Raw genomic sequence first — 14,436 nt, forward strand, 5'->3', positions numbered from 1 at the left:
AAGTTTTTCCACGTGTGAGTCAGATCTGTCTCCCTACAGTTTCCACGCACAAGTCTTCCATCTGCTGTCTGGGCCACTCAGAACAAACCTAATCCTTCTTTTATGGAGCAGGTTAATATTGGAAGACAACGTGTAAAATTCTTCTACCATGTTGGACTTTGCATAATATGCTTTGTAAAAGCAGGCATATGTGAAAGGGATCCTATCTGAATTGCACATGGCTTTATTCCCAGCCACCTAGAACATGACCTGGTACCTAGGCATTCAACAAATATTCATAGAATGGATGAAGGAAGGCCACATTTGGAGGGTACAGAGTATGGTTGATGGGGCAGCAAACATATAAAAGAGATACCACCCTCTGATTACTTTCGCTACATATCTCATAGTTTTATGTTCATACTGCTTCCTCTAAGATATTGTCACCAAAATCATAACAACCACCATTTTAACAGATACCTGAAAGAATTATTAGAGGCACCACTTTTGGAAAATATGTTTGAGTGCTGCTTCCACCCCAGCCCCTCAACTGCCTACGCTTGTTTCCAGGTGGTCAATGTTCTCCTTCAAGTTAAACCTGTGGGATAATGAAAGCAAGGGCAGTCAACAGATCCCTTAAACTGTAACTTGCTTAATCAATCATATCATGTAACCTGCCTTCACTGATCAAACCTGCCTTAACTGTTCCTACAAATTGCACACCCTTCAAGCTTCACATAGCTTAGACAATATATCACAAGACTCCTTTAACCGCCCCCTATAGATAACGCCTCTGACGTATGGATCACTATAGTAACGGTTTCAAAAGTTGTTTTTCAGGAACATGGAGTTAGTCTTGCCCAGTTCATATTGGTTGAGACCACCAACTATTCAATTGGGCCTTCTGCACTATTGGATAGATGACCTTTTGACATCAGAAGGCCAAAACACTCCACCCTCAGATCATACTAAGCCCTCCATTTTCTGAACAAGCATCCCATGAAAAAGCATGTAGCTCAGTTGTGCATGTGCAGAACATGGGTTACTTCACCACCTTACCTCCATTCACCTTTCCCCAGGCCTCAGACCACCCTACTTCTTTATCCCATAAATATCCCAAGCCCCTTGCCTTAGGGTAGGTGGATTTAAAATTTATTCTCCCTTTTTGTGAATAAACCTTTCCCCTGCTGCAAACTTCGGCATCTCAAGAGTTTGTCTTGCTGCACACTGGGCAAAGAACTCGGTTTGGTAACACCAATACGCCTTAAAAAGAGACTCTCACTCATTCTATTTTTTTATTTGAATTTTATTTATTTTTTTATACAGCAGGTTCTTACTAGTTATCTATTTTATATCTCATTCTTTGTTTTTAAATAAATTTATTTATTTATTTATTTATTTATGGCTGCGTTGGGTCTTTGTTACGGCATACGGGCTTTCTCTAGTTGTGGAAAGTGGGGGCTATTTTTCGTTGCAGTGCGTGGGCTTATTGTGGTGGCTTCTTTTGATGCAGAGCGTGGGCTCTAGGCGTACTGACTTCGGTAGCTGTGGTTCATGTGCTCTAGAGCACAGACTCAGTAGTTGTGGCGCATGGGCTTAGTTGCTCCGTGCATGTGGGATCTTTCCGGACCAGGGATCGAACCCGCGACCCTTGCATTGGCAGGCGGATTCTTAACCACTGTGCCACCAGTGAAGTCCTCATCTCATTCTTTATACATATACTTTTATACAACCCAAGAACTGACCATATGGAGAAATTAATTATTCTATACCAGTAACTGCTGGATATATATACACATATATACGTATATATATACATATATATGTATATATGTATACATATAAAATTTTTATTGTATAATTATACAATAAAATTGATAAACTATACACCCATGGAAAAGTATTTTTGTTGCATCTAGGACATTATAAAGCACTGTGGTTCGATAATATGGGGAAGTAGCAGTGGAGAGTAGGGACAGTGGTGATTTTCACTGTGACTCAGCCTTTGCAACTCTAAGGGATTGAATCAAAATTAGAAATTCTCTAGTCTTATATTATATTTAGTCTTATATTATATTTAGAAACCTGGAAAGGATGGGGCAACCAAACTGTGACGCTAAGAGGACAGAGAGAAGGGCAATCGGAGTGCAGGGAGCCTTTTTTAATACACTGATGCCCAGGCCGAGAATGCCTGTAGATAACGCTTCAAGTTGGGCTGCCAATTCTCTTCTCCTGGGACGGCGGTCGTTGTGCTATTATTTAGGGCCACACACTGCAGTGATCACCATTCGTACTTTTGTCCCACTGTTTGGCAACGGTCTGCTCCTGAAACTCTTTGGGTCTCAGTTTCCTCCCCTGTAAAATATTGGGCTTGCATCACAGAGGAGGGTTTCTGCAACACGCTCACAGCAGGACACCTTGGCGCCTGGAAGCGGAGCCAGGCCCCGCCCTTGAGCCTTTCGGCTGAGGCTGGAAGGGCGGGGTAAGGAGGAAGGTGGGTTTTGTTCCCAAAGGGCGTGGGAGGGCGCACTACACAGCGCCAGGCCTCCAGGCGCACGCGCCCACCCTGCCGCTCTCCGGGCCCCCGCTGCGCTGGGGGCCGGACTCTGACCCGGGGACGGCCCGGCGCGCGCTCCCCGCCTCCTCCCCCCGGGCCCCGCCCAGCGGCGCGGGAGGGGCCGGGCTCCGGCGAAGGGGGCGGGCTCCGGCGAAGGGGGCGGGCTCCGGCGAAGGGGGCGGGCTCCGGCGAAGGGGGCGGGCTCCGGCGAAGGGGGCGGGCTCCGGCGAAGGGGGCGGTGGCCGCGGCGGTGACAGCCGCTCCCCGCCCCCGAGGCCGCCACGTCCCTCACGTACCACCCGGACGAGTTGCGGAGCGGCGACCTGGCGCCCGGGGCTCCGGCTCCTCCGGCGGGGCTCAGCATGAGGCTGGCGCGGCTGCTGCGCGGAGCCGCCTCGGCCGGTCCGGGCCCCGGGCTGCGCGCCGGCCGCCTCAGCGTCAGCCGCAGCCTCACCTCGGACTCGGGCTCCGGCCCGGCGCCCGAACGCGGCGTTCCGGGCCAAGTGGACTTCTACGCGCGCTTCTCACCGTCCCCGCTCTCCATGAAGCAGTTCCTGGACTTCGGTGAGTGCGGCCAGGACCTCGGGCCTTCCTGCGCAGCACCCCCAGCCGAGAGCTGCGGCCGCTGACCCCGGCCGGGCCCGGCCCGCGCGGACGCCCTCTTGTCTTCTGAGCGCCCCACTCAACGTCTCTCCCCCGGCGCCTTAGGCGCCTCCTTCCTCCCTCGCGGATGGATCTTTCTGCTCAGGTGCATGGGCAGGCGAGATAGCTGGAAGCGTGTGGGGTTTTTTTTTGTTTTTTTTTGTTTTGTTTTGTTTTTTTGCCGTGTATTGTTGAAAAACAAACCCGGGGCCGAGGGCGGACTGACCGACCCTTCGCTTTTCAGCGCCCGTGTGCACCTCCGCGCTCGCAGCCTGGCCGTTTCGGAAGAGCGCAGCTCCGGTGGGAAGCGAGTGTGCTGATACCTCCGGGAGTCGCGTTGGGATTCTGCAGAGTGCTGATAAATGCTTAGTTTTGCATATGATGATTGCATAAAAGTGACGTGCTGATAGGGGAAGCAGGTTATAACTGGCCCGGTGTTTCAGAGAATGTTTTCCTTGCCACTCGCTTAGGAGTTTCCACCAGTGGCACATTCATTTCGTCAACAACAAACTCTGGAGCACGTGTAAAGTGCGTGAGTACAATATGATGTGGGGTTTGTTTACCACAGTGACTATCGACTTTCCTCTTCCTCGGATGGGTGCTTCCTGGTTTTCTCTAGAAAGGATGCAGAGAGGAATTGCAAAGTCAGGCATTTAACTTTGACTTCTCATATGGGGGCGCTAAGGGGAAACGGGGAAAACTAATAAAGTCAAAATTTTGAGTAGGCAAAGTTATCTTCTGCATTTTGAGTGCTGTTTGGTCACTAACGGATCACTAGTGGCTTGAAAGATACCACCATGGTATCTTTTGGTATCTTGAACTTGTGGTTTACAGTGGCAGTTTTGTTTGGCTCAGAGCTCTTGGTTTTTGTTTTTACTTTAAAATGACTCTAGTGTGATTAAGGGGTGAATTTGGCCTTGTTCCCAAGTATGCCATTAAACTTTCACAAGAAAATGTTTTAATACAATAATTCCTGCTATTGACAATCTAGTTTTTGCTAAGGATGTCTCTTGCTAAATCAGCAAGATTAAATCAGTGAGTTTAAAATGCATTACTGAAACAACAGGGCTTTTTAGTTTAACTTTAAATGAAACTGCTTGCCAAAGGAGAATCTACAGCTGTTCTGCTTAGCATCTTGAGATAGGAGTGGAGGAGGAAGCAGGTTGCTTTCCAGGAATCAAACAATTGAATAGGACCTGCTGGGGGAGAAGCTTGAAGATGGTTGCTGAACAGGCATTGGTATTTTTTGCTTTCTGTTGCCTGAAAGACTCTTCTACATTTACTCGTTGCTTATGGCAGTTAGTATAGTGGTTCTGCGTGGAATCAATGCATCTTCCTGTGAACATGTCAAAATTTCCACTGTTTCTTAGAGAGCTTCTTCTCATAAACCTAGAGTTAAGAAACAGATTTTTTTAATGATAGCAACAACAGGTTATATAGGATAGGTTTTTGCAGGTCCTATGTTAATTAGACCCTGTGACTTGCTTAGGCTTGCTTAGGTTGTCTTAGTTCTAAGATGGGAGATGTGAGTAAGGGAGATAAGAAAGTATCCTCATTGCAGCTCTACAGTGTGGTTGGAAGGTCGGGAGTTGGAAGGTCATTCAGGCTGTCTTGTCCCTTGCCTCCTCTTCCTTGTCCTGTCATATGGTGATGCTACCAGTTGCCTCTGTGTTTCTCCCTGCCTTATGGCCTCCACTTACTGCTGTTCCCACTGTGATTGGTTTCAGGATCTGTGAATGCTTGTGAAAAGACCTCATTTATGTTTCTGCGGCAAGAGTTGCCTGTGAGATTGGCAAATATAATGAAAGAAATAAGTCTTCTTCCAGATAATCTTCTCAGGACACCATCAGTTCAATTGGTGCAAAGCTGGTAAGATTCTCTGTCTTGTGTTTGCAATTTCGATAGAGTTGTAGACTTTAGCCAAAGTTAAAGCAAATACTTTTTTACTCTTCAGTGGAATCTTAAGGTAGTGGCAGCATTCCTCCTCCTTTGTTTGGATGTATCTGGGCTTATCCCCTGAATCCTGGACTGTACTACTTTTTGGTTTTGAAAAAAACAATCAGAACTGCACAGAAATACAAACACTATATTTAAGATTTGTGTTATTAAATCTGCAGGGATGTTATTTTATAATGTAATAAAAATATCTACCGTATGTTGATAGTTAGGGATTTATGTACATTACCTTTAATCCCTTCAATAACCCTGCACAGTAGGCATGATTACCTCCATTTTATAGATGAGAAAACTGAGGCACCTACAGATTAAGTCCTTTGCCCAAGGCAGTACCAGTCCTGGTGGAGCTGGGATTCAAACTCAGATTTGTTTGTTTCTACTGCCCCATGCTGTGGTCAGATTAATAAAATGTATTAAAGGGTGTAACTATTTTTTATAAACTGAATTTATTTTATTGAAGTATATTTTTATAAATCACAAAAGTTAAAATCTTTATTCTACCATTTAAAAACAATTAGAACTTATTAGAATTGTGTAGAAACTATGGTCTCCCTTTTAAAAAATGACAGTAGAGGTATTAAAAGTGTGCACACATATGTGGCCTTTCTTGTTAATGCTATTAAAAGTGTTATTCTCTTAAGCACTATACATTTCAAACAAAAGAGTTTGCCAGATTTCAGTCTTAAATGGAAAAATTGAGCTGCAAGACATTTCCCAGTTATGATTCGTGAAGATCCTAGCTTTCCTGTTGTAGACATTATAGTTTTGGGAGAAGCTGATCTAATGTCAGTTTTTTTTAAATAAGTGAAAGAAGTATGACTGCTACATAAATGATAATCAGATGCCATTTAGTCCAAGAATGTAACAGTTAGAAATGTGGTTTTAAGTAAGAGGAACTCTGATGGAAGGGGGACATACAATTTTCTATGGAGGCTTATTCCTGTTTTGTTTTGTTTTTAATTCATTAAAAATAGAATATGCTGCATTTTGAAATCTTATCTGTGCCTAACACATTGTAAGTGTTGATAATTTGATGCCAAAAACTCAGCCTCTGTGCACTGGTGCTGAATCAAATCTTGAAGACAAGAGTTTTGGGAGAAGTAGGAAAGAATAGCTTATTGCTTGGCCAGGCAAAGGGGGACACAGCGGGCTCATGCCCTGAAAAACTGTGTCCCAACCCAGGGAGATTTGGTGATTATAGCAGTGGTTCAAGGGCAGGGTTTGCTGATAAGGATCAGGGTATGTGCAGGGCCTGCAGTCCTTTAATCTGGCCCCAGGTGGTCTCCTGATGAGCTTCCTGAGGTTATCAAACTGTGGCCTTCTCTGGATTAAAGAATGCTAACATATTCCATTTGTTGGGGGTTTTAGTTCTGTAAAAAAGCTCAAAGATATTGTTATGTTTGTCCCTTGAGGTGGAACCAGGACCCTGCCCCAAGGCTGCACTGTTGTTTCTTGGCTGCTCCTCCCTTGTCTCTGCATCCCCTCCCTTCCCTGATTACCAACTGTTTGGACCTGCCCTTTGGAACTCAGGGAAGGTCGTGGAGGCTGGAGTCTATTCCCTACAAACAAGAAACAGGGGACACGGAAAGGCTTCCATGCCCAGGAGCCCCACAGGGTCCTGCTTGGTTTCAGTATTTCTTGAATAAAGAGCATAATTGTTCTTGCCAATAAAGAGAAAAGTAAGTGTTAAGTCACAACAGTAGACATCAGAATCACTTGACTTTGGAATGTGTTGGCAAGCAGTAAGGCATATTGCTTGTCAGAAACAACTTTCCAAACCAACGTGTGGATTTACAGATTTTTTTTTTTTTTTCTTTTTTTTTTGCGGTATGTGGGCCTCTCACTGTTGTGGCCTCTCCCGTTGCGGTGCACAGGCTCCGGATGCGCAGGCCCAGCGGCCATGGCTCACGGGCCCAGCTGCTCCGCGGCATATGGGATCCTCCCAGACCGGGGCACGAACCCGCATCCCCTGCATCGGCAGGCGGACTCTCAACCACTTGCGCCACCAGGGAGGCCCCAGATTTTTAAAACACTTTCATTGCCCCTGGATGCCTGCTAAGTTATGGCAGTTTTAGATCAAGCCAAAGCAGACCTTACACTACTGATGGTCATTGAATGTTAGGTGTTTTGGCTCTGGCACTGCACTGCCACTGTGCTCCTCAGCATGACCTTCAGAGAGTCATTTGGCTTCACTCATTTTGCTCCTTTACCAGGTGATTTGCTCCCTTGAATTGTTAGGTAAATTAAAAACCTGCATTTTCATGACTTTTGTGTTTTTGTTCAGTTGTTTAAAAGAACCACGTGTTAGATTGTAAACTTTCAATAAACATCTGTTGACTAGACACAAACATCTAAAATTAAGTTTTTAAAACAGAGGCATTTAAGTTAGACTCTTAGACCAAGGTAGGCTGGCCTCCACATTTTACTGAGACTAAGACAAGTTAAGTCATTTGCCCAATATCACATAGCTATTTGTGACAATAACAGTCAGTTCTCATAACAGTCAGTATTTATACTGTAAGGTACAGTGGTAATTTTAAGAAATTTAAAAACTATCTTAGAGTATAGAACTTAAAAAAAAAGAAGTAGGAAATCTTAAAATTCTTAAATCAAATTTAACCTAAGCTTTTAGGAGAAAACATGTACCTTCTTCTAATTATTGTCAGGCACTTTGCTTGAATGTGAATGGGTATAAAAATCCTACTTCAACCATAATTTGTTAAAAATTAATTAAAAATTAAGAAATGTTAAAAATGCCTTTTGAACATTTTCACAATATTAAAGTTTCAAAATGTAAAAGAACAGCTTTACGAGGGGTTGATTTGCATTTTAGGTATATCCAGAGTCTTCAGGAGCTTCTTGATTTTAAGGACAAAAGTGCTGAAGATGCTAAAACTATTTATGAGTAAGTACACAGTTTTGACCCTATTCTGAACACAATTTTTATACTGTTTGAACATCATATAAAAAATATAAAGGTATTGAGCTTATACCTGCTGTTGGGTCACTTTAGGAAAATTGATTAACTTTTAGTTTCCCACTACTCTAGAACATATGGTGGTATATGTGTCTATAGCAGCCCATACAGGCCAATCAGGTAACATAAGTTCATAAATTGGGCTGGACATAAGAAAAGCTTCATGTTCCTCTTAACTGTAGTGTAAAGAAAGATACAGTTCAAATGTGATGACCAATATGGAAATGTAGATGTGGCCTCAGTGCCACTTGGATGATAGGGGACTGGTGAGGACTCTTGACCTGGAGAGTACATGCTTCTAAAGGACAGCCATCTCAGCTCCGCTGATCATTGCTGAGCAGAAACACTGCCCAGATCATCCGATCTGTGTGTGTGTGTGTGTAAGAAAAACTGCAAGTCTAGTTTTTTTTTAAAGTAAAATCTCCTAATTTTGAAAGATTGGAAACTAATTAAATTTTTAACAAACACTGAAGGCCTACAAAAACTTGTCTGTGGGTCTCCAGTTTATGACCAGTGGTCTGTGAGACAGTGTAAGTAATGTGACCTGTTTAATAATCAACATACCAGGACTAATAAGCCCCATAGTCCCCTAAGGAAAGTTACCTGCTTATTCCAGTGAATGTTGCTCAGAACTTAAAGACTACCTCTTTTGTTGTCTTCGAGTGCATTACACATTTTTTATTTACTGTCTTTAAAGGTGATAGCAACATTTCACTTTTTAAACATGATTTTGGTCTGAAAATAACATCAAGAATTTACTCTGTGTCTTGGTATGCAGCATAGTTTACACAGGTGATGTCATTTAATCTTTAAAATAACTCTACTGAGGTAATACTGTGTGCACAAAGAGGTTAAGTAACATAAGATAGCATTAAGGTCACAGAGATAGCAAATGGATTTGGACCCACTCAGTCTTACTTAAAAGGAAACATTATGCTGTAGAACCTTCTGGGCAAAGTTATTCAGAGCTGAATTTTAAAAAATAAGGTGAGCAGCCAGGCAGAATACTGCTGGTTTTGGTTTTGACAGGAGAGAGAGATGTGAAATAAATGATTAAGGAGTGACTAGAAATGATGAGTTGATTGTTGTTTTTGAGGAGTTTTGTTGTTTATATTTTGGATTAAGTTTGGTCTCGAAACTAATTACAAGCTAGGAATTCCAAAAAATGTTTTGAGTAGTGAGAGCATCATTGGAATAGGTTAATAGCATTCAAGATGATGACTTTGAATGAGAAAGCACTCATTCAGAAGTGTAAATTCTTATGGGTATATTACAAGATGGATTTTGTTACTTCATAACTAGGACTTCTTTCCTCTTTTATTTAGTTCTTTAAATTAACCATGCAGTAATGTCTAACGAATGATAGAAATGGGAAGCCTGGATGGCTTGAAGATTTTTCTCTGAACACAACATTCACCTTTTCTTCTCCCATTTTTTTTTAAACTCATTGGATGAATGGACTTAGAATTCTTTTCTACTTTTCTAAGTGGCCCTTTCTCTTTTTGAACCTGGGGAATAGTTCCAAAACAGACAGCCTTTATTGGCTCATTCATCTTCATTCCTTACAGAGCATGTGTTCCCTAGAAGCAAGCGCTCTGTCTTCCCTTATGCTGAATGTCCCTGGATCCATCCTCACAGCAAGTGCTCAGACAATCTGAGTTAATAATGGTTAAAGAAAACCCTTCACATTTGTAGGATTGTGTTTTGTGGCAGCCTTACTTTTAGGAGTTCCAAGAAAATAATTACATCTCACAAGTTCTATTTTGGAATTCCTTAACATCTCCATAGATGTGGTATATTTTATCATCTGAAATATATTTAAATAAGTGTAAGAAAACATGCACCGATGCTTCTTTTACTGAATTAGGGCTTCCTTGCCTAGTATGATTGAGTAAACTTAGATTTTAGTATCCCATTCACTTGCCAAAATATTTGGCTGTTTCAACAGACAGGTTTGTTTAGCTTTACAGATACTGTAATACGGATCAGGAACCGACACAATGACGTGATTCCCACGATGGCTCAGGGTGTGATTGAATACAAGGAGAGCTTCGGGGTGGATCCTGTCACCAGCCAGAATGTTCAGTACTTTTTGGATCGTTTCTACATGAGTCGCATTTCAATTAGAATGCTACTCAATCAGCACTGTAAGTGTCTGGAAGTCAAGAGAAGAAGCTAAATAAGATGTGTTGGTATATTTTAAATTTATTTAGAAAACTTCCTTTTAGGGAGAACATTTAATTTTACTTTTTCACGTATTAAGAAAAGCAAATAGGGCTTCCCTGGTGGCGCAGTGGTTGAGAGTCTGCCTGCCGATGCAGGGGACATGGGCTCGTGCCCCGGTCCGGGAAGATCCCACATGCTGCGGAGTGGCTGGGCCCGTGAGCCATGGCCGCTGAGCCTGCGCGTCCGGAGCCTGTGCTCCGCAACGGGAGAGGCCACAACAGTGAGAGGCCTGCCTACCGCCAAAAAAAAAAAAAATAAGAAAGCAAATAGACTGCCGTACAAAGGAGCTTTTTTTAAATTGAGTTTTTATGTTTAACATTATGTAAAATACTATGTTTATGTTTAAGGAAAATACTTGTTCTACTGTTTGCTACCAATTAGAGAAACAGTATTCAAATCTGGACAGGGGCATTAGGTATTTTAGCTTATTTTATTTGTTTTTTATTTTTTGATAGCTTTATTATTTGGTGGAAAAGGCAAAGGAAGCCTGTCTCATCGAAAACACATTGGAAGCATAAATCCAAACTGCAATGTGGTTGAAGTTATTAAAGGTAAGTACCTTTCTCCTTTCAGAAAAAATGAAAAAATCAAAATTGAGTATTATTTCTTACTATTAAAATAATTATTTATATCATGAGATAAAATGTTAGGAGTGGATGTATGGGTTTGAATATAACTTTATAATGCTAACTGTGCACTATGAATAGGACGAATGTTTTGTTGATACAGTGTTTTGTTAGGCAGAGTGTGGTGATATTATGAGGCTATCTGTTGACTTCAAAATATTTCCTCCTCCCCCCTTTCTAATTCCCTATATTGGAGCCATAATTCATAATAGTTTGGTTTGCATCTTTCCACACTTCTTTGTGTTTGTACCGTGTATACTCGCACACATACATAACTGTTGGTCTTATATTGTTTGTTTTTGGAAAATGGGTACTTTGTGTATGTTTTTCTACAACTTTACAGACACTGTACCATGTGCAGTACATATGGATATACACCAGGTTATTGAATGGCCGTTACGGATGTATCAGAATGTATTAATCCATCCTCCTATTGATGCCTACTTCGGTTGTTTTAAATTTTCTATTACCAACAGTACTGCAGTGGACATCCTTAGATGTGTGCTGACTTTTGCTAGTATTTTAGAAGGCAAGATTCCTAGAATCAAAAATATTTAAAGTGCATTTAAAATTTTGATACCTCCAAAAACGTATCAATTAATGAGAGTGGCTATTCCCTAAACCCTTACCAACTCTAAATTTTTGTTATCTGTATTGTAAATATTTTCTTCAGCCTTCTGGTTTTCTTTTTACTTTGTTTATGGTGTCTTTTCCCATACAGATATTTTAATTTTTTGTGATCATATCTGTCATATTTTCCTTTCTGGCCTTTAGGCTTTGTCATGTCGTACTTAAAAAAGACCTTCCCCAAACTAAGATTATTAAAGTAAATTTTTTTCTATAGAAAGTTTAAAATTTTCTTTTGTCTATATACTATTGCCATCTTAATGCATGAAACAGAAGTAAATTTATTTAATGACGTTTTTGTTTTGATTCACACTAGATGGCTATGAAAATGCTAGGCGTCTGTGTGATTTGTATTATATTAACTCTCCCGAACTAGAACTTGAAGAACTAAATGGTAAGCCTGATGCCTTTTCCTTAATGATTAGTGTTATGATTACCAGAGAAGGAATGATAAGAAGAATTTAGATTTGTTTTAATTAAAAGAACTTTTCATCAACTTCTTTATTGGATATGAAAGCTGAGGGAGAGCAAATCATGTTAAAAAATATATGTATTTATGTGTGTGTGTACATATATATATATTTTTTAATTTAGTTGGATCCTTTCTGAAAGACATTTTGGCTTTTTCTTCCCCGTTTTCCTTATTTTTAATTGATAATATTGATTCTTTGCTTATTTTTGATTTTCTGGTTAGTCATGGAAAAAAGTGATGCCGAGAAAATTACATCTGACTTTTATATGTACTTCAATAATGTATGGTTTACCCTTTAAGATTTCTATTTCCTGAGTTGTAAACCATTTTTTATTGTTGAGGAAGTAAAAAGACTGGAGATGTAAAAGAGGAAAGAAGGATGCTCATCTATATGAGAATCTGATTATTTCTGGTGGTCTTCTTTTTACCCTGACTAGTGCCTTTTGGACACAAAAGGTTTAGATGCCTTGGAAGGAGATTGATGAGTCTCCCTGTTTTTCCTTGAGGTAGGGTAGTTTGATAGAGGGACAAACATTTCCTAAGTTAAAATCACCCTTTAAGAAGAATAAAATTAAGTAGGCTTTACTGAGTTGTATTCTGGACCTTAGAGTGGGAGGGCAGTGGAGGAAGTTGCCCCTTTGAAAATAGAATTGCCTGGTTTTCTAAAGCCGTATGGTACCATTCAGTAAATAAGAACCACAATGCACAAGTGATAGTTTGGGAACCTGAACTGCTGTGGGCAGTTTCCAGATGTACTGTCCATGTTTCCAAGGGACAGTATTCAGTGGAGAGTCCAGTTTATTGGCTGAATTAGAATTCTAAGGTATGGAGACTCTTACTCCTTTACTAAAAGTTCTGCTTTACTTATTATCTGCCCTCTACCCCCAGCTGGGCTCCTATTAAATGTTTGGATGTAGAATTAGTGGTCCTTGATAAATGGATGCTAGCTCAAAGGTTTTATTCAGATCTATATCCGTTGAAGTGCCTAAAATAAGACAAAACGTTCCACCCGGGTGAAACAATTAAAAAATGGCTTTTTAAAGAAAGAATGTATTTATGTGGGTTGGACCAAGTAGACTTTAACACTTCTTTTTGGAAGGTAGAATTCCGACCTTAAGGCTGAGTGTCTTAAACAGACTCACCGTTGTAGACAAGAATGGGAAGATGGGTTGGTAGATCATTATGCAGGATTGCAAGCGTGAGCGCAGGACTCGTGTTGTCACAGTCAGTTATAAATTTGTGTGAGCATTGGGTTCAAACACTGATTCAGTGAAGAACTGGTGTGGCCCTTCTCCCCCAAATAGTACTATCCTCCATAGTAAATGTTTTCTTTTCATCACTACACAATATATTCTTTAAAATGCTCTAAGCACATCTCTCTGTACTTTCATATTTTTCTCTTCTGCTCTGTAGCAAAATCACCAGGACAGCCAATACAAGTGGTTTATGTACCATCCCATCTCTATCACATGGTGTTTGAACTTTTCAAGGTTTGTAAAATAGTATTACATCACCTTTATCAGTCCTTTTCTAAGGTTAGGAATCTGCTTTGAAAGTTTAAATACTGTACCGCATTTTCCTCAGTTTCATTAAAAGATACCCTTTCATGTTCGGTGTCATGTCACATCACTGGAGATCAGCTGTTTGTCAACACTCACGGGCCCCTCAGTTTAGTGGTAAGCTCAGACCTGGGACTCAGAAAGACCTGGATTTGAATTCCAGTTCTGCCACATAATATGTTTGTGACCTTGGGCAAGTCACTCAACCTTTCTGAGCCTCAGTTTACTCCTCTGTAAAACAAGGATAATACTATCTAGGTTATTATGAAGAGAATAACATACTAACTTCTAATACAATGGCAGCACACTATAGGTGCTCAATAAAGTTTTATTTATATTTTTACAGAACAAAATATTTAGAAGAATGATTCTCAGCTTTCACCTCTAAAGGACCAGTCCCACTGTTACATGCATTTTTTTTGAGAAAGTCATTTATATTGACTTATAGGACTTATGCTGTTATTTTTGCTCTTTACAACAAATTTTGAAAACTAAATACAATTATGCTAATAATATTGAGAGTACATATTTTCTCATCAACACACCAATGACACTTGCTGGTAGACAGGAAAGTGAGTGATGAGGAGTGGTACGGGTCCATGTGGCTGAAAATGACACCCCAAATCAAGCCTGTAGTCTTTCTCAGTGTGGTTACCATGTCTTCAGCCAAGAGCCTGTGGAAGAGAGAAGAGGTAGCTTTCAGCCTGATCATGAAAAAGAAAAATACAGTGAAACACAGAAAAACTGGTTGACTGTCTTAGAATAGCAAAGATTGAAGAATGTTCTTGGTTCTAAGACAGCAAGAACATACCGAA

At 40.9% G+C, this 14,436-nt stretch overlaps 1 protein-coding gene across 1 annotated transcript in view; it reads left to right on the forward strand.

Moving 5' to 3' along the window:
- The first annotated feature begins 2,819 nt into the window (after nt 1–2,819).
- PDK1 (pyruvate dehydrogenase kinase 1) overlaps nt 2,820–14,436 on the forward strand; it is a 39,775-nt gene continuing 28,158 nt past the window's right edge. Inside the window, exons 1-7 of the mRNA XM_060106413.1 lie at nt 2,820–3,100; nt 4,906–5,047; nt 7,968–8,039; nt 10,074–10,258; nt 10,793–10,888; nt 11,907–11,984; nt 13,476–13,552. Coding sequence (XP_059962396.1) covers nt 2,899–3,100; nt 4,906–5,047; nt 7,968–8,039; nt 10,074–10,258; nt 10,793–10,888; nt 11,907–11,984; nt 13,476–13,552 — 852 coding nt within the window. The 5' untranslated portion in view covers nt 2,820–2,898. The remainder of the gene's footprint in view (nt 3,101–4,905; nt 5,048–7,967; nt 8,040–10,073; nt 10,259–10,792; nt 10,889–11,906; nt 11,985–13,475; nt 13,553–14,436) is intronic.

Source organism: Mesoplodon densirostris, chromosome 8 (assembly GCF_025265405.1).
Source record: "Mesoplodon densirostris isolate mMesDen1 chromosome 8, mMesDen1 primary haplotype, whole genome shotgun sequence".
Lineage (NCBI taxonomy): Eukaryota > Metazoa > Chordata > Mammalia > Artiodactyla > Ziphiidae > Mesoplodon > Mesoplodon densirostris.